This window comes from Sander vitreus, chromosome 9 (assembly GCF_031162955.1).
Source record: "Sander vitreus isolate 19-12246 chromosome 9, sanVit1, whole genome shotgun sequence".
In the NCBI taxonomy this organism is placed as follows: Eukaryota; Metazoa; Chordata; class Actinopteri; order Perciformes; family Percidae; genus Sander; species Sander vitreus.
In genome coordinates, this window is record NC_135863.1 from 2250384 (window position 1) to 2276784 (window position 26401).

Consider the following 26401-nt stretch of genomic DNA (forward strand, 5'->3'; position numbering starts at 1 on the left):
TTTGACTCCAGAAGACTTTTGGGGGTAATGTATACCTAACAGTGATCAATAAACTAACATATTGATATTATTTAATGGAGTGTTTGGGGCTGGACCTGAAGAAAAGCGTGTCGGACATTATGGAAAGGATCCCTACAGAGATAGACCTTTTTAAAACTCTCTTTGAGACCTTTCTGTTTAACCAGAAACAGCTCTGAAGTCGCTTGTGTTAAACCCACCAGACTCCATTTAAAAAAACAATACTTTTAGCGTGTATAGAGCCAAAATATTTTCACATGTATATCGGTAAACTATCTGTTCATTTCAACCAGAACAACAAAGAGTTGTGAAGGTTGGAAAAGTGGAAAGATGACCCAAAATGTATTTTCATAGTTTTATTTTGTTTCTGTCGACTTTGAATGAAGTGTATTTTACGATGCTAAAATGATTGTTTCTTTACATGGAGTCTGGTGGCTTTAGCGAACGCAATTTTGTGGATGTTTTTATGTTTTGAAAAAAGGATCTTACTCTTTAACAGAAAGGTCGACCTCCTTAGAAATCCTTTCCATTATGTTGTCAGACACTTAGAATATTAATCTGAGCCTGTCAGTGGCAAAACGAGCACTTTTGTGAACATAAATACAAGCTGCACAATGGCCCTATTAACTTACATTGTAGCTTGTTTCGCCGCTGTCAACTGCAGCGATCTCGCTTAATACTGGACAAATGTCAAAGATTGTTGTTCACATCAGTCACTTAGACACAAAAACATAGGAAAATAGGGTTGTAGGTCCAGGTTGAAAAAAAACGGGAGTTACCCTTTAAGTAAGGTTTTTAATGCAGGACTTTTATGCAAAACACATTTCAGCTATCTGTATCGGTCTATTTTCAAGTATCCAATAAAGTGAAATCAAATCAAACCTCATTAATAATTCAAAGATCCTTTATTGACTGTTTGTGTTGGACCTTTACTTTGTTATTTACCAAGGTGAGCAAACCAAAAGTGTAACTCGATGGCTTAAACCTCGTATTTCACAAGGTATTATACAGTATTGAAGTATATTTTAGTCTTTGCAGGATCAAGAAATAACTTTTTTAGTTATTTATTTTTGACAGTATTCATTTTGGGAGAAAAACATGTAAAACAAGCTTTGGTGTTTTTCTCCAAAGTCGGTGTCCTTGACACTTCTGTCAGGGAAATGTGTCCAGCAGGCGCAGGTGGAAAGAGCAAAGTCGTGCCAAGATCTCCTCCAGGGTGGCAGGAGGAGCCAAAACACACAGCCTGCGAGGGGAAAGAGACACACAAAACACAGCATTAACATTTACAGTAATTATGGGCACAGTTTTGCTTAAAGCAGAAACGCACTCAGACCAGCCATGGCGATTAGGCCTAAAACTCTGAGCTTGTTAGTGAGTCTCCACTTGGTAATAAGCTAATCTATCTAATAAAGCGGGACGCCTCTGTGTGTGTGTGTGTGTGTATGTATGTCTGTCTGTCCGTCTGTCCATTTGAAATATCTCATGAACCGTTCATTCAATCTACTTCACACTTGGTTTTCTTGTTATGGGCAGCTCTCTCTCTCCGCCCTGTTTTGGGTGTTTTTTTTCTCTGTTTGTCTGTGTGTCTCTGTGTGTGTATCTGTGTTTTTCCACCTGGAGTGCTGGAGATGTGTTCAGAGGAAAGTAGGTCAAGGGGCATGGCCGAATCAACACTGCACAGCCGTTCCTCACAGCTGCAGCTCATCTCCAAGATTCATTCCAGCAATACTTAAACCCGGGCTGATCACCTCTTCGGTGCCAGTTCGTTATTCACACTCATGTGGTAACTTGGCTCTGAGTTCTCAGTTTATTCAGGTTGTGTCCGTGTTGTCTTGTGCACCCTAGCTTTTGTCTTTGTTCTCCTGAGCTCATACATACCCTGTGTTTCTGTCCAGTGACCGCTCAGACCTGCTGCCTCACCGTCCAGCCTCATCCTCCACCTGTGGAAACTGCTGTGAACTCTTCCCTGCTTGTCCGCCTCGAGTCTCGTACGACCTGGATCCATCCCTCTCGGCTCGCCTCGGTACTCGGACCAACCAGGAGATTCCCCGCTCAGACAAAATCCACACTGTATCTCTGAGTACTATTTTGTTCATTAAAACCTTTACAAACTGCTTTCATTGTCTGTGTGTGTGAAATCTCTGCATTCTGGGTCAGAACAAGCCCCTAACATTTCAGGGTACCCAATGAACTTGGGGTTTGGATTTTGGAGCAATTGGACAGCATTGGATATTGGATATTAAAAATAAATAAACAGCCTAACAATAAGCTGCTGGTGCAGCACGCAAAAAGACAACACAAAAATGTTCTCTCTCTCTCTCTCTGCACGCACACACACAGTCCGTTTCTGCTGGTTTATTAACGCAGATTAGGGTTGCACGATATTGACAAAATGTGATATTGCGATCTTGATTATGAATATTGCGATATCAATATTAATTTTGATATTGTTAAACATATGTAAAATTACAAAAGTTATGGGAAAACGCATCAAAATAGATTCACAACAATATAGTGCACACTGAGACTTACGTACGGCTCCGTAGTGCGGCTGGACCACAGGTCGGTCGTTGATGAAAAGTATTTCCGACTCCAAACTCTGCCTCATATAAACACTGTTTATAAAGTTGCGGGATAGCTACCGGTGAGAAATAGATGCGGGATGGGATTACTTTTGGCCACTAACGTTTCCTCTTCAATCTGTTATTTGGTCTTCTCCCTGAGCAACACTCATCTTCTTACTTTTGTGTTCTTTCTTTTGCTCCGTTCACTCCCTTCGCTCTCTCTTTAGGTCCTTTCTGTTCTTTCCCTTCTCTGATTCGTTCCGTTTTGTTGTCTCTATCTATTTCTTCACTTCACACACGCTCCATAGGGTTTGTCATTAGTGGCCCCGCGCGCTGACGTGCACTGACATGTGCAAGTGGCACGGTAACTGGCCAATGAAATGATGATCATTACAGCGTTTCAAGCTCTAAATCAAACACAACTAAGCCACACAGCCGACGGACGGGACGCAGCGCTCCACAAAATAAACTAAATATTGCATACTTATCGCGACACTTTCGATATAATATTGCGCATTGTGATATCGCGATAACGATCTTGAATCAATATATCATGCACCCCTAACGCAGATATGTGCTGATTAGCTGTCATAACGGGGCCAGGTGGGTAGTACACCGCCATGAGTCCATGAGGCTACTGTCGGATTAGGTACTCCACATTTTCATTGTGATATTTTGTGATTAAATTCTGAATCTGCAACGTTTTCTGTCAAGTAAAGATGGTGGTACAATGTCTTCCTCTGATGTAGATGCAGCCTACACTGTAAGTCAGTAGTAGGCTATACAGTGGAGTTGCATATTAGGTGGTTTGGGGTCCTTCTGTAAGTAATGTTGGGGGTACAATTTGGTTTTGGAGAAAGCTTCAACCAGCAATACCACAGGCCAAGCAATCAGCCCGTTCCAAACAGTCACATTTTGAACGGGCACTGTACTAGTAAAAAATAATTGGAAACGACAAAAACACACACAAAACAAAAAAAAGAGACACACGAAACACAGCATTAACGAGGGACGACGCAGCCCTGACGATTACAACTCTGATCTTGTGAGTGATGAGTTAAACTAGTGTTAAACAGGTGTCACTTAGCTAGTCCTTATGCAGGACTGGCTATCTAAACGTTTGGTTGGCGGCAAAAATCCTGAATTAGATAATTATCGTGACTTGACCTTTACTTGAACAGCAGCTCTGAATACAGACTGTAACCTTGATTCACCTCACAAGAAAAAAATAAATAAAATAGATGTCAAATTTGATTAAAAAAAGGATCAAATGCACCAAAGGCTCTTGAATCGGACTAAGACACGAGAAAGGGAAGCAAGTGGAGGAAACGTGGATGCAATTGAAGAACCTGGGACATACCCCAGAAGTGTCCTCTCGTCCCAAAAAATGCCCTCCCTCTCTAAAATATACAGATTTTCCCAAAATGTTCTCATGTTCCAAAATATCCTGATTTTGTCAAAACCTTTCGTGTTTTAATAATGCCATCACTTTCCAGAAATGTGTCCTAATACCAAAAGTGTCCTCACTCTTTAAGGTCTAAAACTCGAACAACACACACACACACACACACACACACACACACACACAGCTGTTTTTTCTTACCTGATGTGGTAGTTTGGATCTTCATGTCCATTCTCACAGCCAGCTCCCAAACATACACCTTCCTCCTCCAGTAACCTCTGGCAATAAAACACATCTGCCTCCACACCTAACATCTGGAATGGATAAAAGTGCCCTGTTCAAATCACTACTAAAATGAAAGCTTTGTCTTGCATAATATGAGATTTTATGCACAATGTTACATTGCCTGTTTGACTTCTGTTCTAGTACATTAGAAAACATTTAGGATGCAATCATTATGTTGTGGACCTTATAAATGATGCATATATTCACATTTTGCGTGTTTCTCAACTGGTCCAGGAGGAAGTACTGGTCATATTTGCCTTTTTACTTTTGGTTTACAAACATCATGGATGTAAACAAATCCAATACAGCATCAGTTCAATATTAATAATTTAAGTTAAAAGCACTACAGCCATAATCTGTGGTAAAACCTGAGGACTTAAGGTCCAGTGGAGAGGGATTCTCACCTTGGCCTCCTCTATCACCTGACGTGGTAAATGCAGACACGGATAAAGAAAGACTCCCCCCATCCCTGGTTGGCAGTTCACCCCAGGTAAATCATTCAGGAACTCACAAGCACGCTGAGCATTCTGGGACAGAGTTGTCTGAGAGTGAAGAATCTCCTTTGATTGAGAAAAAAAATCAAACACTGGTTGGAAAAGCACAAAAGCTACTGTAGCTTTTAAAAAAACTCCTCTGAAAGGTAAACTCCCATTATAATGCTTTTTTTTGATTTTCCCTATAGTTTTGTGTGTATGTAATATGTGTATAAAGTACAAAAACAACACGTCACTCCAAATGGAGCTTTCTCTCCCACAGGCAGCACTTTTCTCAACTGCCTGAAAACTATGGAATGCCGTTTTATTCAATATTAAATACATGAATAAATATATAAATGAATTAATAAATACATAAATACATGAATAAATAAATAAATATGCCTTTGAAATACATCATGAAATAAATAAATGAGGCAATAAATACATAAATAATTAAATGTAAATATTCATATAAATGTGAATCAATTAGTTCAATAAATATATTAAAAGGTTTTACTGTTTAATTATTTCATGGTACTTTTATTTCATAAGTCCACGTTTATTTATTTCAAGAGACTTTTATTTTATAAATCCACATTTATTGATTTCCCTCTCTATTTATTTCCAGTTCTTATATGCAAATCAGGGGGTGTGGCTATCTCTCACATTCAGAACAAAGCCGCGAGCAAAACGACCAGCAGCTCGCGGTGCTCTGTACCCAGCCCACAGTCACCTATTCTGGGGGTAACTGAACCACCAACTAGCACTGACCTGACAGAGCCCCACAACCGGCAGCTCGCGGGGCTCTGTACCCACTGCGGGTTGACACAACATTAGCTGAGGCGTTGTTAAGTGAGCTAGCGGGCAAACAACTGCTCTAATTCACATTAAACTGAACATTTCCGTTGATGGACAAGTGAGACAAGGTGAATGGGACTTCTTTGGAACTATTTATGTGGGACGCTTCTGTATTTATTGTTTATTTTATATAACATTGTGTTTACAGGTGTGTCAACTGCAGCGGCTGCGCAAGAAGGAAATGAGATGAATGAGGACAGAAACGTCCACATAAGAAGTCCCATTCACCTTGGTCGTGGTGCACTCTCACTTCGCCAGCCTTGTTTTGCCCACAGCTCTGTTCTGAATGTGAGAGATAGCCACGCCCCCTGATTTGCATATAAGAACTGGAAATAAATAGAGAGGGAAATCAATAAATGTGGCATTAGGAAATACAGGGCCACGGAAATAAATAAATGTGGATTTATGAAATAAAAGTACCATGAAATAATTAAAAGTAAAACCTTTTCATATATTTAACTAATTGATTAATTTATATATGAATATTAACATTTATTTAATTATTTATGTATTTATTGCCTCATTTATTTATATTTATTTATTGATTCATGTATTTAAGTATTTATTAATTTATTGTGTATTTATTCATTAATTTAATATTGAATAAAACGGCATTCGCAGAAAACGGCTCGCCCACATTCCTGTTTGAAATTCCTCAATTAATGATGTCACTGACTGAGAAAGCCACAGGTGCTGCCTGAGCAAGCACAGCCCACCCAGTGGCTTGTTTGAATCTGGTTACCCAATCACAACGGAGTGGGCCAGCTGACCAATCAGAGCAGACTGGGCTTCTCAGGAAGGCGGGGCCAAGCCCTCAGACATAGTGTTTCAGGCAGAGGAGCTGCATCAATTGGCAGTATGAGAAACATAATATTTTTCGAACATCAAAGCATGTAAACCTATTCTAGTAAACCTCAAGAGTACAAATATGACGCTGAAAATGAGTATAATAGGGGCTCTTTAAAGCTGCCATTATTCATATTTTTTATTTTAACAACTAAAGACTGAAGACAACTGTGTGTAAAGGAGTCAGCTCGACACTATGAAGTGTTTTAACAGCTGTCAGCTCATTGTTTGGGTTTTTCACTCCACAACTTTGTGTTGGTCCTTATCAAATCTGTTTTTCAGACATTGTCCACCATACACTACCTGCTCAGAACCAAACCACTGACAGACAAAGAGCTAAAAGTTGAGTGAACATGGAGGTTAGATTTGAACAAAAACTAAAATGGTAATGTTGCTTCATATCTGCTGGATGCACCCGTTTCGAATGTGTTATCAGCCTCATAAATATGGGTTAGAAGGGGTCTGCTACCCACTTCTATGAGGTTCAGAAGGCCATGATCATCTATCTATTCACTAGTCTCGCATTGCCAGGCCTTCCTCCACAGCGCTGCGGAAGAGGGTCTGGCTAGTCCACACAGCATTCCGGAATGGGAGAAAAACGTGCTCTGGTTTATTGGCATTTCTTTAGACCGATCATGATCGTCTTGAGCGGCGCTAAGCGCCCGTACGGAGCAACGGCGCCTCTGCAAAATAGTCTCAGGAAGGAACTTGTTTTGGTGGAACATGTTTACGTGCAAAAGTTGTTTTAGTCGTGCAACAGAAAACTCAGATTGGACAGATAGTCTAGCTAGCTGTCTGGATTTACCCTGCAGAGATCTGAGGAGCAGTTAACCATAGTCCTCAGAAATCCACCGGAGTTTAAAATGCCAACACAAAGAAAGCCCAAGGTAACGGATGCCTAAATGAGTGAAATCCGGCGGAATTTCCGTTGGCAACAGAACAATCCCAGAAGTGTAACGTCTATTCATCTAGTATCTATTCACATACATAACGGTCGGCGTTAGCATAGTCAGGAGCCCTTGGCGTTACTTTTTAACGCTCTGCGATTCCCATTGTGAATTCAAACAAAACTAACGTTACTTGGTTAGGTTAAGGAAACACAACTACTTGGTGAGGTCTAAGAAAAGATCATGGCTTAGGTTTTAAATTTGAGGATATGAATGATACAACTTTGAGTATAAAAAACATTTTCCAGGGACAAACATCATGCAAAGGCCTGAATTCGTTTGATTCATTAGTTAACAATGGAAAACATTCCTGATCTGGATCAGTATTTACTCCAAAACACACAGTAATAGTCTATGATGATGGAATTAGTATATGTGTCAAATGTTTTTTATTTTCATTATTGGAAGTGCAGTCATGTATTAGAAAGTAGGAAAATCATTCAAAACGTATTCAAAACAATATGAATAAAATAACAAGAAATTAATCAAATCTGTTTACCAGTTTGTGAAATATTTTGCTGACAGAACTGAGCCATCATTGAACTGAACAATATCAAACATTTCCCCCACCTTGGTGTCACCAACTATATGTGCAATAATACAACCTGTGCAGTACTGTTCCCATGCTTTTAAACATTCTTGTTCATATATTTATTGACCGGGATGACTGTGCACGAGTGTATGTTAGAGTATTTTCTTGTGTATTACTTTCTTTTCGTACTTTTTATATGCAAGTATGGCACAAGCTTGTGCAATGACAACAAATTCTATTCTATTCTGTTCAATCTTGGCTAACAATGTATAGAGTTGTTGATGTAGTGCATTCATGTTACATTTTTATTCTGTAAGAGACTGCGTTTGCCAGTAATCCTTTTTGATTAAATGTAGAGTTCCTCCTACCTGTGAGTACATTTTATAAGAAGGTTGTCCAGGTGTGGGTGGATTGACCATAATCTCCAGAGCGAGCTGTGGTAAAACGGGAGGGCTGGAAGAGTCCTGCATACTTCTTAAATACTTATTCACTGCTGGGTCCATGTTAATTACCTCCATATATCCTCCTCTCAGACCAGCCCTAAACACAGGGTGAGCACAGAGTACAATGACCACAGTTTGTCTCTTCTTAGGCTGAACTTGCGTTATTATTTTTATATCTACATAACCGTGTTTATTCACTGGCAACATTTTTTTTGTACGCTCCAGGACTTTGACCAGGCTTGGTTTGGCTACTATAGGGAAAGATTGTGGTTTGGTTCAATATTTTCAAGGGAGAAAAAAGCTGTCTCATGCCATGTTGACTTTTTTTAATATATAAACCAAACTGCAATATTTCCTTAAACTTAACCAAGTGAATTGAAACAAATCACTAACTATGCTTTAGTTGCAGGGGGATGTTACATGGAAAACACATGAATGCTCATTTAAACCTTTGCCTATTATAATGACAAAGAGCATACGCGTATGTTTCTTTTAAAATGTATTTGCTGTTGCAAATTTCAAGAATTGTTTGTCATTTTAAGATAGGGACATCCTGCGGAATTGGATCCAGATCTAGTTTCATTACAAACATTTTTATTGTCTGAGTTGTCTGTGGACATCTGCAAGCATACATGTGAAGATGTAACCTGCTGCTGGAAAATCAAAAAATCAAAACACTTTTGACTTTATCCCAACATTTAAATACTGTACGGTACCTTCAAGGCTGTCTTGTTTTGGTGTTTCTTTTTAGAAAGCTCACAAATCGTAAGCAAACCTTCCTACACTCTAAGAAATAAATCCGCAAAATAACAGAAAAGGTTCTGGCAGCTCATTACTCGGACTTTTCCCCGTAATTAAAAACGTATATTATGTGTGTAGCTACAGTTGAAATACAGAACATTTTCAGTTGGGCCTATAAAAAAATCATACAAAGCTGCTCAGTTACTAAACTTCTGAAAACGTTGAAAAAAAAATTCAAAAATGTTGAAAAAAATCGACAAACGTAAAAAAAAAGAAAAAAAAACGTGGGGAAAAACCAAATTTCATAAAAAGCATCAAACGTTGAATAAAGTGACAACGTGGACGTCAACTCCCAAAACCAACCTCCGTGGCCAACAAAAGTTATCGGAGCACAAATTATGCAATTTGAAATGTAAAAAAACAAGCATACAAGTGTGAATCACACATTTGGCTAAGGGAAGGTACGTTCTTAAAGAAACATGAGTGATACTCACTCCCCCATGCAGGCGCTGGATATAGAGTGGAAGGAGACCAACTCCACTGTCTCTGAGTACTCTTTGCCCATCTCAAACAGGACTCTCTTATAGGAAATAAACTTTTTATCCTGTCCATACACGCTGTCCTGGTACACCTGGAAGGTTCAAGAGGACATGAAAAAAAGGGACATTGTTTGAGACTAGAAACTGATGAGAACAACTTTTAGATGCCACATCACCTCTTCAGCCAACAGGACGAGGCCCTCGGTTGCAGCGAAACGAATCACTTCCTCTATTGATTTCCTGTCTTGCACATGACCTAGGAGGACAAATAACAGTGAGTATGGGAGATTATTGTGAGAAGATCAGTTAATGGAGCTACTGTATGTTGTATGTTGTTTCGACAACAAATCAAAAAAAGTAATCGAAACCGAAATTGAGAACCCTCTAACCAACGTCATTTTCCAATGTCGTTTTTTTTTATTTATTTTTTTATCCTGTTAATACTTTTCCCACTGTGTGTATTCACATACTTTCCCCCAAACATACTACTAGTTAGGATTAGAAAAAAAGATTATGGTTTGGGTTAAAACACCGGTCCCCTTAAGTATTACTCCCACAGTACAGTGTGGGCGCCATCCCAACATCTGAAGTTCCTGTCTTTTTTTGCTGGAGATGTTAAGTTTAGCTTAGTCTATATCGACGACGTCTCACTTCCAGGATTGTTCAGGTGCCACCGGAAATTCCGTCGGATGTCCATCACCTTCCTCTGTCTTTGTGTTGGCGTTCTAAACTCTGGTGGATTTCTGAGGACTATGGTTAACTGCTCCTCAGATCTCTGCAGAGTAAATCCAGACAGCTAGCTAGACTATCTGTCCATTCTGAGTTTTCTGTTGCACGACTAAAACAACCTTTGAACGTACACATGTTCCACCAAAACAAGTTCCTTCCTGAGGCTATTTGCCAATAAACCAGAGCACTTTTTGTGACCACATTATTTACCTGTGGGGTTTCCTGGGTTGCTGATGTAAATAGCTCTGGGCTCACAGCGCCCCCTAGCGATCTTCAAAGCTCGGTGCAGCTCGTCCAGGTCTACAGCCCAGCCACGGTCCTCCATCAGCTGGTACGGCACCAGTGTCACCCCGGCCTCATCCAGCAGCGGGGGCAGGGTGTGTGGGCAGGGCCTCGGGGTCAACACGCCTGTCTGAGTCTCCCCCTCCCCACTGGCCAGCAGGTGCAAAACCATCTGAACACAATAAATACCAATGCAGTTAACAATATGCAAAAAATATATTTTTCTTCTATTTCACATTCAAGTACTTTTAACATGGAGGATAAAGGTGTTTGACTCCTTTAGTTTATCCTTACCGTGTCAGTTCCTGTTTGAACGGACTTGGCACTGTCAACCTGTAAAGGTTTGACCTGAAAAAGCCACGACAATACTATAACAATTTTTAAATAGCTGAGTGTGGAGGCAGATATGTTAACCACTTATGAACTGGTCTGGATCGACAACAGACTCTGATCGTTGCGGGAAACAACAACAAACTTAGCCGTAAGCTATTCGCTAAAAAAAGGCACGTTTTGAAGAACATTTGGATCGTGCAACAAGGCAGGCCTGCTTGGTTCATCCGGGGAATGATTGTAAAAATGTACAAAGAATATGGTTACAGCATTTACTCTCTAAGTGGGACATTTTGGGACCTTTTGGTGTGGACGAAGTACACACGGCGATACACTGGTAAGAGCAAACAGCGTTTAACCATGAATCCAGCCAAATTAAATAGCTCACATTACTGTATTGATTTGTTGTATATTTAGTTGCAGCACTGCGTTGCCGATGTGTGGAGAAGGAACTTCATTGACACTGTTCTTGATTATAAAAATGTTTATTACATCAGAGATTCCAGCATCAATTTACAAGCTTCTGCAGGAGCTCGGAGAGACGACCAACCCAATCTTCAAATATTGTCGCTCTGCCTTTTCTTTGTGTGAATTCAGTATTTATCCTTTACATTGTAATAACATACGGTGTGATATGTATAAGTGTATGATTGGAGTAGGGAACTGACCAATCGATACCTTTTCTTTGGCACAACCACAAAAACCGGACTCCTCTGTCCTGGGGGCTATCTGTTCATGTTAACAGCCTCCAAATGGCTTCAACACTAGTGGGGCAAAGTTCACCCATCCCCTCACACCAAATCCCATGTCAAAGTGTAAATCGTCAGATACCACAGATACCAACAGTTAGCTTCATTTAATATTGTGTGTGCCGTTTTTTTTTTCTTTTGCGGGGTGCAAATGTTTCACCAAAACAAGTTCCTTCTCGAGTCCATTTTGCAGATCCACCGTCTTTGCGACCAGCACTTAGTGCCACCCAAGTCGATTGTGATTGGTTTTAAAGAAAGACGTTTTTTTTTTTCTCCTATCCAGGAGTTTATGTGTGGAGGGGCCTAACATGACTAATGGTAAATGGACTGCATTTATGTAGCGCTTTTCTTTCCCTGAACGACCACTCAAAGCGCTTTACCTACAACAGGCACCATTAACACCATTCACACAAACATTCATATACTGGTGGCCAAGGTGGTGCCACCTGCTCATCAGATAAAGAGCCATTCACAGACTGATGGCACAGCTAAAAAACGTGTGATACCCTGGCAGTCTACATGTCAAAGGGGCCTTGATACCACCGGCCTTTGATTGGTAGACGACCGTTCCACCTCCTGAGCCACAGCCGCTGATAATGGATATTTGTTTAGTCCCTAATAATTCCCTTTTTTAACTTTTTATTTTATATTATTGTTTTTATGTATGCACCATCAACCAAAGCAAATTCCTAGTAAATGCTTCCCACCTGGCAATAAATCTGTTTATGATTCCGATTCCTACATCTATATATCTTCATGCTCCAAAAAATATTATATTATATATTATATTTTTCATCGTACCATTACAGGCTTCTGAGAACCACTGGAGAAAATGATATCTTCTGGGTTCGAACTCACTCCACCATCTCTCCTCACGATGAACTCAGCAACGCTTTTCTGGATGCATGGTAGACCGCAGGAGGTTAAAGAATATGAGCCTGTCATCGACAAAGTGAAGAGATCAGCCATTAGAGCAGAGGTGCCAGTGAAAGGAAATATATGCTGGTGGATATATTTTGGGCCAAATGTTTTCAAATCTGTATAAATGAATGAAGTAGTATTCATTCTCACCCACGCTGCCTCCACTGCAGGCCCCCAGAAGCTTCTGTGCCCTCTGCCTGGCATCCAGAGGGAGGCATTTTTCTGTGAGGAGCTTGGGGTAAAGACACACTGCCAAGACCTGAGAAGACAAACAGGGAATGACACAAACAGACAGGCTCCGTTTGTAGCTGTCAGACTGATAAAATATAAACCACCAACCTGGCGAACAAATGACATGGGTGCCATCCCTGCCCTGTGGGGATCCCCTAAACTGACATCAATCACCTGCTGGAAGGGTTTTGTCACTCCCTGGGAAAAGAACATTTTGCGTTAGATACAAGCTCAGCTGGGTGGTATTTTTCAACCCTGACATCCAACTTCTCTCTTCTGTGTCACCTTAAGTAGCATTGAGGTTGTTATGTAAAATTAACTTACATTCTGTATCATCAGTGTAAATTTCCTCCAAAAAAAACATGACAAAAAACATTTGTTGACATTATTTCTACAATGAATGCGAGACATATAAATATCTAAGATATCTAAGACGCTGAGTTTAATGACATACTAGGGAATGAGAGTCCTCTTTCTCTAGCACATTACTAAACTAGTTTGAATCCTACTTAAAGAATAGGGACTACTTTGTGTCTATAGGTAATTACACATCTGAGCGGACAAATATGACGTGCAGAGTTCCCCAAGGGTCCATTCTAGGGCCTCTTCTGTTTTAACATCTACATGCTTCTACTGGCTAAGTTACCATAGTTATGCGGACGACACACACATTTACATAACCTTATCGCCAGGGGACTATAGTCCAATACAAAAACTGAGTAAGTGTATTGAACAAATTAACGACCGGATGTGAGAGGCAAACGATTAAAGGAACGATTAAAAGTGAGTGCTTAGCTTCAATCGACAATGTTAAAAACAACGGACAAAGCCAGAAATCTTGCTGTAGTCATGGACTCAGACCTAAGTTTTAACAGCCACATTAAGACAATTACAAAGTCAGCCTATTATCACCTCAAGAATATATCAAGGACATAAGTCCTTTAACCCAGCAGGATTTGGAAAAACTTGTCCATGCTTTTGTCTTCAGTAGATACTACTGCACTGTAACGGTGTTCTCACAGGTCTCCCTAAAAAATAAATCAGACAGCAGCAGCTGATTTAGAACGCAGCTGCTCGAGTCCTCACTAAGACCAAGAAAGTGGATCACATCACTTCAGTTCTGAAGTCTTTGCACTGGCTTCCTGTCCCTTAAATAATTGATTTCAAAATACTTCTGTTGATTTATAAAGCACGAAATGGTTTACGCAAAATACATTTCTGATCTGCTGCTATACATTATGAACCACCCAGACCTCTCAAGTCGTCTGGGACACGTCTGCTTTCTGTCCCCATAGTCAGAACTAAACAGTAGTGGTGTGCGATACTCCAAATTTTACAAAATTTGTGATCAATCCGATACCAAGTAAATATCGCCGATACCGATACTTTTTAATAATTAAGGTGGTTGCATCATCAAATTGCTAAATCTGAATGAATTCTCATGACCAAGTGGTTTTGTGATTTTTCCTTTGGATTATTAATATGTTAAAACCCAGGACATAATTTTCATATGCTTGTATGAATGTGTTGTGTTTTTACAAATTATACAGCTTGCAGTTGTTTAATTTTTGGCCTGAAAATATAGCCACACAGCGCTCCTCTTCCTCTCTTCCATTCTTCTGCTCCGTGCTCTGTGCTGAAGACCTTTCTTTTTGATGCTGCCTTTCTTTCAATAATTGTTAATTTCTTATACTGCACTGTAACTTTTACGCTTCTGTTTTATCTGTTTTTATATTTGTAATTGTTTTCAACTGGTCTTTAATGTTTTATGTAAAGCACTTTGAATTGCCCTGTTGCTGAAATGTGCTGTACAAATAAAGCTGCCTTGCGTTGCCTTGCCTCTTTGTCCAGTATATCAAATCAAAAAGGATGCTTTAGTGAATAAGTTTGCCAACTACAGACAGTCCATTGCCCTGGTTGATGTGGTGTGGAGCTAACTGGAGGTTACTTGCTACTGTGCTCAAGTGCATATTTATCCTTCTCATTTTTACATGAATGTTTTTCTTTTTTCTGCATTTTGTGGTAGCATTGTTGGAGGGAGCCTGAGAACAAGAACTGAATAGCGACTGCTCCGCTGCAAGAGTTTTGCATATTACACACGAATATCCTAATTATCCACAGGCTATATGATTCTTGTGAACAAGTGATCAGTGTTCACTGAAGTCATTATTCAACCAGTGACACCGGTTAGGCATCATTGAAACGTAAGGCAGCGGTTAGAGAATGCTGTCTGGCAGAAACTGGATTTGTATTCTCTGCACTAAAGATAACAGGCTGCAGCATGTGGACCAACATAAACTGTTGTGTAACACCACTTTACTAATACAGTATACTACAGGTCTATACTAGTATGTAGTATGTATGTGTGCGTGGATGTCATATTGTCTGTGTCATATTGTCTGTGTGCCTATGTGTATGTATGATGTGTATAAGATGTGTATAAGCTATTGGACACCCTAATTTCCTTCAGGATAAATAAAGTATTTCATTACATTTACTCAATAGCAAGATTTACAAGTTACTTTTTATACAAAACATGCCAAGTCGATGCACTGTTACAGATTAAACTGCCCAACAAAAAGTAGTTAAAAAGTAACTCAACCACCAGTGTTAATATGCATCAGTATAACAACACTCCAATAGTAATATAGCTAACACTGACTGGTTAAATTGTTGAATGTAGCTAAGCCTACTTGTAATGTGTTTTTACATTTTAGAATTGTTACTTTAGTAAGTAAAGGATCTGAATTCTTCTCCCACCACTGCTGGTAATCATCTCATATTGTTTAACCAGTTATAACACACAGCTGGGAGAACCTTTGTACTGAAAGATCATATGTTGTTTCTTTTGATTATATAATTTTCGATTTGAATCTGCAGTCAGATTGTTCTCTATTCTCCTTCTTACAGGAGCAGACTAAAATAGCAAATGTTGCTCAGCTTAGTTCAGGTGTATCACACCTGTCCTATGACTCACCTGTGTGATCTCCTCTGTGATGCGTGCAGCCAGACTCTGCAGGCTTGTTGGGGCTCTGATCCCCCGCACCGTGGGGTTAACATCCTGCAAGGAACTCATATCTGTCTCAATGAGAAGCTGAACAATTCGGAGACCTTAAAAACGGCTCGATGTTGAAGCCTGTTAGGCGAATGCAGGGAAGGCACCCAAAGTCTTGGCTTAGCTTACAATTACTCGAGGAAGCTTGAAAAAAAAAAAACTGGTTAAACATTGTGACACACCCCATAGTGCAGTGCTAAATAAAGCCAGGCTGAATGGGAGATGATACACCAGAACTCATGTCATTTCATAATGCAAGGTCTGGTTGATCCCACATTTGGTGTGACAATGGGCAGGGGGTTTCTCCCCATGTGGAACACGTGAATATCTCATGAGATGGTAGTATTTGTCCCTGTGCTATTTCACAATGTATTCTTTAGACCTGCCATTTACACCTACTTCATATTGCTTGGAACATGTCATACATGTCTTAGTCTATATCAATGACGTTTCATTTCCGGGATTGTTCAGGTGCCGCCAGAAATTCCGCCGGAAATCCCTCATTTCGGCCGGATGTCTGTCAGCTTCCGCTTTCTTTGTGTTGGCATTTTAAACTTGCATCAGAGTGTGAAAGCGGGAAATGAAGGAGACTGTCCTAGACTGCTTAAGAGGATTGGGTTTTCTGACTTGTTGTGATGTTTCCCCACGGAGTTTGTGTTCATGTTATGTCCGCGTTTTGAATGTCAAACAAATGAAGTGTCAACTGAGTGCCAACGCTGTTTGACGCTGCATCAACTGACGAGTGAAAAAGAGCGGGCAGGCCAGCGTCGAAGCTGGCGACACACCAAGCCGAAGGAAGGCCTATAGGTAGGCCTCTAACCCTTACCTCCAGTCGGGACGGTAAGCGGTTAGCTTTTCCAGTTTTCCAAGGAAAACCAAGCACTGGTATAATCCTAGACATAACAAGAGTTATCAAGTTTCCCCAGCGAACCCTATTGGTGTTTCTCAGACAATCCCAGCCAAAGCTGCCTAAAATTAAATAAATACATTCATCATGGACCTTCATATTTGACATTTCTGCTCATTGTACTTATGCCTATGTGTTTGTAGAACTGTATTTCCTCAATACATCAAGATATTTCCATGTTACACATGTGGAGGAACCCTCTGTCCACTGTCACACCAAATTTGCAATCAACCATCTTGCATTATGAATGAATGAATGAATGAGAATGAATCCCACTGACTTTTCCTACAAGGCCACCATAAGGTTAAAATTTGTGTGTTTTTCCTGAAATATGCCAACAACTATAGGATGGATTTTCATGAACTTTGTTTAGACTTCCATCTTTAGACATTTACATAAGAATCGGTTTGTAAAAGAAGAACATTTCTTGCCAATTTTAAAGATTCTTTTATTTGCATTTTTCAAAACAAGATTTTTTTTTCATATTGTTGCCTAAATAAATCTGTCACAGTACAGTTAGGGGAAAAATATGATCTGCTCTGCAAGCTGCTTGAGCCTTCAATGCTCTCAGTCTCCATCCTGGGCATCATTTAGACCCTGGTGCCTGTGGTCAAAACGCAATAACTTCCCCCTCCCCACCTCTTCCCTCCCCCTTCTTTCTCCCTTCGACTGATGATGTATCATTTCCTTGTTTTTGACCAATAGGCTTGCACATTGATAGAGAACCACACTCCCAGTCCACTGATTAGTGTAGCACAATATAGGTGAGCAAGCTACTGTTGACAATGACCCTGATGAAGGCCTGTGTCGGTCGCAACTCTTTGGTAATTTAAATTGCATATTTCCATGTAAAAATAAAGGCATTTTAATTTAGTCACAGACCCTTAAGTGTTGTTTTTAAAGGAGATTTGCATTTGAAACAAGATTCAGACCTATGGAATGAGCCCTTCACGAGATAAAAGGTTAATTAACCAGTAAGCAGTATTAAAAGGTTAGTTCATAGGGAAAGCTCCTGCGGTCGAAATGTCTCTGTCCTTCACACCTCCGTCAGGGCGAGGAAGTTTGTCCAGTACAAGGCGAAGGTGAAAGGCGCCGAGGCGATCCAAGACCTCCTGCAGGGTGTCAGGAGGAACAAGGATACTTAACCTAAGAGAGAGAGAGAGAGAGAGAGAGAGAGAGAGAGAGAGAGAGAGAGAGAGAGAGAGAAACATAATGTAGTTGCTTTTTTAAAAAGGTAACATACCTGACTAATGTGTCAAACGTCTCTCACCTCAGATGGTGGTTTCCAGTTGTTCCATCATACTGACATCCTGCTCCTAAGAACACGCCTTCTTCCTCTAGTAACATCTGACAGTACAGAACATCTGCCTCCACCTCCAATTTCTAAAAGCAGAGATGTGAATGTCTTCAGTATCTTAGTTATTACTGGCGGAATAGTCTTTATCGGCAACGTCTGCACTTCAAGTGTCTTTTTAGGCCTGATGTCCGTTACCTTCCTCTTTCTTTGTGTTGGCGTTCATAAACTAAACTGTATGAGGACTATCAGTTAACTGCTCCTCAGATCTCTGCAGGGTAAATCCAGACAGCTAGCTAGACTATCTGTCCAATCTGAGTTTTCTGTTGCACGACTAAAACAACTTTTGAACGTACACGTTCCACCAAAACAAGTTCCCTTTCGAGGCTGTTTTGCAGAGACACCGTTATTGTGTCAGGGGCTTAGCGCAGCAGAGCACATTTTTTTCCCATCCCGGAATACTGTGTGGACTAGCCAGACCCTCCTCCGCAGCGCTGTGGAGGAAGGTCTGGCAATGCGAGACTACTGACAGAATGACTTCTGTGACCACCCTGGCCTTCCAGCCTCTAGGTGTCCCTGTGCTTGTTCGCTGGTGTCGTTGTTTTGCTGGGTTGCAGGTGCTGATTGCGCTGATGAGCTGCACCCGGGAAACACATTCCCATTAACGGGTTTGTATGATATCGTATGAAAACTTTTGACCGACAATTTGTATGATATCCTACAATATTTCGGTGACCGCCGGCTGATCACGTGACCACACTGGTCACATGGGCGCCAGACTCAATGAAGGTGCCTCTGCAAAATGCAACAAGGAACTTGTTTTGGTGGAACATGTGTACGTTCAAAGGTTGTTTTAGTCGTGCAACAGAAAACTCAGATTGGACAGATAGTCTAGCTAGCTGTCTGGATTTACCCTGCAGAGATCTGAGGAGCAGTTAACCATAGTCCTCAGAAATCCACCGGAGTTTAGAATGCCAACACAAAAAAAAGCAAAAGGTGATGGACATCCAGCCGGAAAAAAAAGGGACATCCAGATGGAATTTCCGGCGGCACAACAATCCCAGAAATGAAACGTCGTCGATACAGACTAACCGTGATCAGGGGCGATTCTAGGATCAGACCTTTAGGGGGGCTCAGCCCCTAATGAGAATGTGACATGGACACGGTGCCTTGCAAAAGTGTTAACCCCCCTGCTAAACTAAACCTGACACTTTATAAGTCACGGTCATAACGACCAATTTGACACAATGTTCTCACATTCAGCAATTTTAGTTGCTTACGTTTCAATTTGAGTTCTAATCTGCCCCATGAAATGACCAACTTCTTCTCTGGGGACTACCAACGTAACACTTTACAACCGTCTCTCCCTCCCTCTGACAGATTAGATAGAGACCCAACCAAAGGTGAGAGTCTGGCACAACCACCTCTGATTGGCCAACACTATGTTTCTGTTAACCCTTTCCTTGACTGGGTTACAGGTGGATAGCATCGATGACAGACACACAGGATATTAAGCCTGTTTCAAGCCCTTTGAACCTGGAATTGTTTGTCCACTAACAGACAAGTTAACAAACTTTTTTTTTTTAATTATTGTTATCATTATAATTTTTAGGGGGGCTGAGATTAAATAAAAGGGTCTAAAATCACCAATGACCGTGAGGTGACAGTCCTTTCAGATGCTGTTGCAGTTGAGTTTAGCAGACAAAATGCGACCCTTATGCGGCGACGACAGTTAAGTTTAGGATAGAAAAGAGCGTGGTTTGGATTAAAACAGCGGTCCCTTTAAGTAGTACTCCCTGGACACAAACTCGTGTTTCCTGGGTGAAAGTATTGTGTTTTCCCTGAGACATAAACTCTGATCCCCCGCATAAAAGCCCTGTGTTTTATGGCCTGTCAAATCATATGGTGTATAAATAACTTTTACAACAGTAAAAGCAAAGGTAAAGTTTGAATTACAGAAGTCAAGTTTGATTTTTACATTATATGGAAATGAATGGAAAATAGGACATGACAGTCTGCATAGAAGGTCAAAAAGGACCAAACCACTACTACACACTTCAAAAAGGAGTTGGCAGTAATACAAATTATATACAGTTTTTGGTAAAGTTGCTAAAACATGCAAAACATCTGAGTGCAGTCCTCTAAAAAACCCTGTCACCACATTGCAGTATACATTTTGTTACATGAACATGAACGTTCTTGTAACATTTCTCACCTTGGCCTTCTCTATAATCTCAGATGGTAAATGCAGGCAGGGATAAAGGTATATTCCCCCCATCGCTGGCTGGCAACTCATGCCTGGTAGATCTTTCAGAAACTCCTGAACCCGCTGAGCATTCTGGGACAAAGTGGCCAGAGTGAGGAGAATCTCCTTTGAACAGAAAAAACAGAAAAAGAAGAAGGAATAGAGATTTGATTATAACTAGTAATACCCCGCAGGACAGGGGCCTATACTGTAGGGATACATATGACATATAAGGCAGGACTCTAATCTTTTGCAGGGGCGGAGCCAGATGTTGTAAACATTTGGGGCTTAGCCCAAATGTATGGGGGTTCGGGGGCATTCCACCCTGGTCAGAGTCTTTAACCAATCGGTCTCATTGAATCCACAAGAGTCTCAGCATTCCAGTCAGACCCAATTCATGCAACGCCAAGACTGTTTAGGAACCCCAGTATGCAGAAATATTCAAATACAACATTTTAGAATAGACTAAAACAACACATTGCAAACTGCTTGGGATTACCATGAAGTGGGCATGTCTGCAAAGGGGTAGGCTGAATGGACGACGGTTCATTTACGGAATAGTTCGGGCGTCGCCAGAAGTTCCACTGGATGTACCTCACTTTCGGCTTTCTTTGTGTTTACGTTAAAGCTACATTGTGTAAGAATTACTCCCATCTAGCGTTGAGATCATATATCGCAATCAACTCTCTCTCGCCACGCCGTATTGCAGCTACGGTAGCCGTCACGCTTCAAAAAGCGAAAGTGTACTAAAGGCCGTCTATCAGCCGTCGTCGTTGGAGTTCATGCGTTCTCTTAATACATCCATGAATTCATGTCGGAGAGTGGCGTGGACGCGCGCTTCACACCACGAGCAGGCACGCGCGCCACCCGACGGAAAGGAGAGAGAAAGAAAAGGAGACTGCAGCGGTCCGGAGGATAATTAACTAGTTGGGATTCGGTGTGTGCGTCCAAAGCATTTCTGATGACGCCGGTCTCTTGCTCTTTTCAATATCCGTTTTCTTTTTCTGGGCGAAGAAGAAGACTCCTGTTCCTGAAATTTGGATTTTGAATACTTGTGGTCCTCCATGTTTCCTTCTTCAAACTTGCCGGGGCCGGGAAGCGACAATTAGCAGCAGCTGTGAGTCGCTCTGCAGATGTCTCACCTGTGTGTATGTGTCATAGGATGGGTCTCCAGGTTTTGGTGGGTTGACCATGAGATCCAGAGCAAGCTGTCCTGTGACTGGAGTACTGATATCAGTACACAGCATAGTATCAACAAAATGTGTCACCTCTGGGTCCATGTTGACCTGCTCCATGTATCCTGCCCTCAGACCGCACCTGGGACACAGATACAGAAGTCATTTGGTTACTTGTTATTCAATACACAGTCACATCCACATTCATTGTTTGAATGTTTGTCATTGATTAAGTGGTGCAGTGATTTAATGGTGTAGTTTACTGGTGCTGATGATGTTGGGTTATGTACTCATGTTTTTGTTGGTTTGTGTGTTTGGCTACAATCGCTTCTGCAGTTGCAAAACTGTGCAAGTACATTTCCATTTTCTTTATTGTTATGCAACATTTATTTTTTGTTTTTTTTACTTAACTATTATTCAAAGTCCATTTTTCAATGCTTCGGTGTGAACTGATCTGTATGGGTGGTTGAGGGTTGTGTGGCCTGAAATAAAATGCTCATCCTTTATCATTATTGACACATCACTCCTTTATTTATCAGAAAATAGTCCCCAACAAATATGCTATTTTGTCATGTTCGAGTAATGTTTGTTAAAACTACATTGCCCAGCTGTTTAAGGGAATTGCTGAGCCTTTTTTTTAAAAATCTATAAATTTGTGACTGAGGTGTTTCTTTTTTTAATGTATGGTCACTTTGATTGGGATTGACTGGGATGCCCAGACATACTGTATATGGATATTTACAGGCAAGGCAAGGCAGCTTTATTTATATAGCACATTTCAGCAACAAGGCAATTCAAAGTGCTTTACATAAAACATGAAATGGAATAGGACAGATATCAAATGCATGAATAAAGAAATTGAAGAAATTGATTTAAAACAACTGAGAGTTGTAGCGGACATGCAGTTTTTTGGGCATTTGTTTCAGATATGTGGTGCATAAAAACTGAATGCTGCATCTCCAGGATTCATTGGGATCCTTGTAGCATGTACTGTATGCAAATGGTTAAAGCTGCTTGTTGTATGATGCTATCAGCAAACCAACAAATGCAAGTATAAGAGACAGAACTCACTCTCCCATGCAGGCGCTGGATATAGAGTGGAAGGAGATCAACTCCACTGTCTCTGAGTACTCTTTGCCCATCTCAAACAGGACTCTCTTATAGGAAATAAACTCTTTATCCTGTCCATACACGCTGTCCTGGTACACCTGGAGTGCAGAGTAAAGGAATTGATAGATAAAACCTGTGTGAGCAAAAAGGCTGGCAGTTACTTTGTTAAATCCCAATCTGAAGATACAGTTTGTGATCACCTCATCAACCAACAGTAGGAGCCTCTCCGCTGCTGCAAACCGAATCACTTCCTCTATTGATTTCCCATCCTGCACATGACCTAGGAGGACAAACAGCCGCATGCAGAAAGTGATGACAGCAAGGAAGTTTAAAGAGATGGTCCGATACCATTTTTCAGAATCAGAATCAGCTTTATTGGCCAGGTTTGTGTGGACAAACAAGGAATTTGACCCTGGTAATCTTTGCTCTCAAAGTACACTTAACATATTAAGAATAAAAACAGAGATGACGGTAAAAATATAAAAAATAGTGTACAGTATAACAATACAATAGAATTTACGCTTTTACAAAGAATATACAAAAGAGAGGGAAGGAATAGTGCAATATCAGTCAATAGACTGAGTTTTTAGGATTTAATAAATATGAGTACAGTGCAAGGCAGATCAGTGCAATGGTAATATATTAATAACAATATTGTAATTGTAGGATTGAAATAGACATGAGGTAGATGAGCAGAACAGTGGTGGTTGACTTTGTTCAATGTGAGGGTGGGGGCTATTTCTGAGTGACTGCTTGGGGGAAGAAACTGTCTCTGTGTTGGCTGGTTTTGGCGAACAGTGCCCCGTATCGCCTACCAGAGAGAAGGAGGTTGAACAGTTTGTGACCAGGATGTGAGGGGTCTGCAGAGAGTTTTGCTGGCCTTTTCCTGACCCTGGACCGGTACAGGTCCTGGATGGAGGGAAGGTCAGTTCCAATTTTTGCTCCCCGATACCAATTACGATACCTGAACTTGCGTATGGGCCGATACGGAGTACTGATCCGATACCAGTGTGTCATATACTGAACACAAATAATGAATGCCGTGGAACTTTCTTTTATTATCCAGTGTGTGTCAGTGACAACGGAAAAACAACATAAATAAACTCCTTCAGGGCTAAATTATGTGGTATCTGATCGGCGCATAAACTCCAGTACTTTCCCATACCAATACCAGCATTTTAGGCAGTATCAGAGGCTTTTACGAATACTGGTATCGGTATTGGAACATCTCTAGTTTAAATGGGTGGCTTGAATGGAGCTACTGTACTGTGTGCTGTTTACCTGTGGGGTTTCCTGGGTTGCTGATGTAAATGGCTTTGGGCTCGCAGCGCCCCCTAGCGGTCTTCAAAGCTCGGTGCAGCTCGTCCAGGTCTACAGCCCAGCCACGGTCCTCCATCAGCTGGTACGGCACCAGTGTCACCCCGGCCTCATCCAGCAGCGGGGGCAGGGTGTGTGGGCAGGGCCTCGGGGTCAACACGCCTGTCTGAGTCTCCCCCTCCCCACTGGCCAGCAGCTTTACAACCACCTTGACACAGCAGATCAATACACAAAACTTAGTTGATATTGAAAAATAAATAAATAAAAGAACTTGCACCTACACTTACATGTGACTCTTTGTAGTTTGGCTTATTTGAACCTAACATATTTCAAAGAAATGCAAGTAAAAAAAGTTTTGTGTGGCAGGGCACCTTTTAAAAAGTAAAAGTACACACAAAAAAACTACTCAATTACAGCAACGTGAGTAGTTGTAATTTGTTACTTTCCACCTCTGTGCCTGTGATAAATTTTCAGTGTATCTGGACGATGAATAGTGATGCAGTGATAATGACGTGTTTATACCATCAGGGCCCTTTGAGAACCAGCAGAGATAAAGATGTCTTCAGCGTGTGAAGGCACTCCAGCATCTCGTCTCGTGATGAACTCAGCGATGCTTTGTTTGACATGAGGCATGCCAGAGGAGGCTGTATAGGAACCTATCGATCAATCATTGGACATCGACATTTGTTAATTAAAATGCCAGTCTGCCGCATTTTTTTCAAAAGTCAGATACACTGTACGGAAAATAACTTTTCCAGTCCTCACCGACACTTCCTCCATCGCAGACCTCCAGGAGCCTCTGGGCCCTCAGCCTGACATCCAGTGGAAGAGTTTTGTTTTTCAGCAGCTGAGGGTGCAGACATACTGCCAATACCTAAAGAAAATAGGCTGGATTTTAAGACAATATAGATAAAAATAAACTTTATGGTCCCACAATGTGGATTTTGGGGGTCTTAACCCATGCTGCAGCCATAAAGAAACACAAACAACATGTACAACAAGATTTTAAGAGTAAACAAGAAGATAGAGAATATTTATATAACTTTGATTGACCAGGAAAAAATAAATGCCTGTAAAAAGTCAGTTTACAGGAGTATCCCAGTCAAAAAAATCACAGAGAAAATGATAAAACAGAAACTTATAATAACACATCAAATATGACGATGGTCGTGTGATCAGAAGAATAATGTAAAATGTATAACATAACAGCAGTCAATATACAATTAAAGTAACTACAAAAAAGATATGCATGGATAGAATACATTTTAATTGTAATTGTATTTCTTAAAAACAAACAAATAAAATGAATTCAATAAAATCATAATAGCTGATGATCACCAGTATATCCTTCAATTACAACCGGAGAAAATATTCTTGAAACACTGACAGTTCCAAATCATGAAGAATAGTTTTGAAAGTGTGCGAGCCGAGGAGAAAAAAAAAGAAAAAAAGAAGAAGCTCAAATGATAAAACTAACCTGGCGAACAAATGAGATGGGTTTCACTCCTGCTTTGTGGGGATCACCTGAGCTGACATCTATCACCTCTTTGAAAGGTTTCTGCGCCCCCTGCAAGAGAACATATTAACGAAGAAAAGGATCAGGTCCAGTCTGGACTGAAAACCAAAAAAACACCATAACCTTTACAGTATTCTCAAATCATGGGTTATGGGAAATAAGTGTACACTAATTACTCCTCTTTTAACATGTACTGTATGTAATCTCAATTTGTCTTTATTTATTTTTCTTTGGTGTGAATCAGGATATTCCTGATGATAAACAGGTATTTCGTTGGCTTGTTGGAAGTTGCCTTGTTGACACCTGGACTCCACATCTTAACTTGCTTCGCATCAAGGACCACATTGAAAGTAAATATTGGACTTTTCTTTGTACATCCTTGCATTTGATTCCCAAAAAATTCCCTGTTTTTGAAACTAAAAATACTTTCTCCAGTATACACAGACTGAGTGTGAGGCTAAAAAAAATATAGACCGATTGCAGGCACTTACCTGTGTGATCTCTTGTGTGATGTGTGCAGCCAGACTCTGCAGTCCACTGTGTGGAGACCGTCTGATCCCCCTCACCCTGGGATTCACAAGCTGCAGAGAACTCATCGTCTTTTTGCAGGAATCGTTTTAAATTTGGGATTTACAAACTATGCATTGGAATCTACTATAATCTGAGGAGTTTGGAGCAAAACGTGGTACAGTAAATGCACTCTTATGGAAAACTCTGCTGGTATGCACAAGTGAGACGGTAATGGCTAACCAGTCTGCCCTGTCTGAAAATGTTTGATGAGTAATCCCATTTTTTGCTGCACAAAACCTGATTTCTAATGTGGACTTTGTACATGTAAAATGCTCCTTGACTGATGCTTTTTTTCAGATTTGACATAATGCAAAAAGGC

The 26401-nt window shown here is 40.7% G+C and overlaps 2 protein-coding genes across 5 annotated transcripts; both read right to left on the reverse strand.

Annotated features, from left to right (window-relative positions):
* Positions 1-904: 904 nt before the first annotated feature.
* On the reverse strand, positions 905-16090 carry LOC144523040 (alanine aminotransferase 2-like). Of its 4 annotated transcripts, none has more exons than XM_078258325.1 (11): positions 15871-16090; positions 13002-13091; positions 12813-12921; positions 12543-12679; positions 10591-10834; positions 9828-9907; positions 9607-9743; positions 8297-8468; positions 4674-4829; positions 4186-4298; positions 905-1261 (listed from the first exon to the last, which is right to left on the reverse strand). In XM_078258325.1, the coding sequence occupies exons 1-11, from the start codon at positions 15967-15969 to the stop codon at positions 1171-1173; spliced, it is 1428 nt and encodes a 475-aa protein (XP_078114451.1). In that variant the 5' UTR covers positions 15970-16090; the 3' UTR covers positions 905-1170. The 4 variants fall into 4 exon arrangements, with proteins under 4 accessions (XP_078114451.1, XP_078114453.1, XP_078114450.1 ...); XM_078258327.1 differs by lacking the exon at positions 905-1261 and adding an exon at positions 1976-2086; XM_078258324.1 differs by lacking the exon at positions 905-1261 and adding an exon at positions 2713-3513.
* A 1434-nt stretch (positions 16091-17524) lies between these two features.
* On the reverse strand, positions 17525-26108 carry LOC144523928 (alanine aminotransferase 2-like). Its single transcript, XM_078259898.1, has 11 exons — positions 26004-26108; positions 25474-25563; positions 24762-24870; positions 24519-24652; positions 23961-24204; positions 22880-22959; positions 22641-22777; positions 21537-21711; positions 20365-20520; positions 18126-18238; positions 17525-18001 (listed from the first exon to the last, which is right to left on the reverse strand). Exons 1-11 carry the CDS (start codon positions 26106-26108, stop codon positions 17848-17850), a joined length of 1497 nt encoding a protein of 498 aa, XP_078116024.1. The 3' UTR covers positions 17525-17847.
* Positions 26109-26401: the final 293 nt, after the last annotated feature.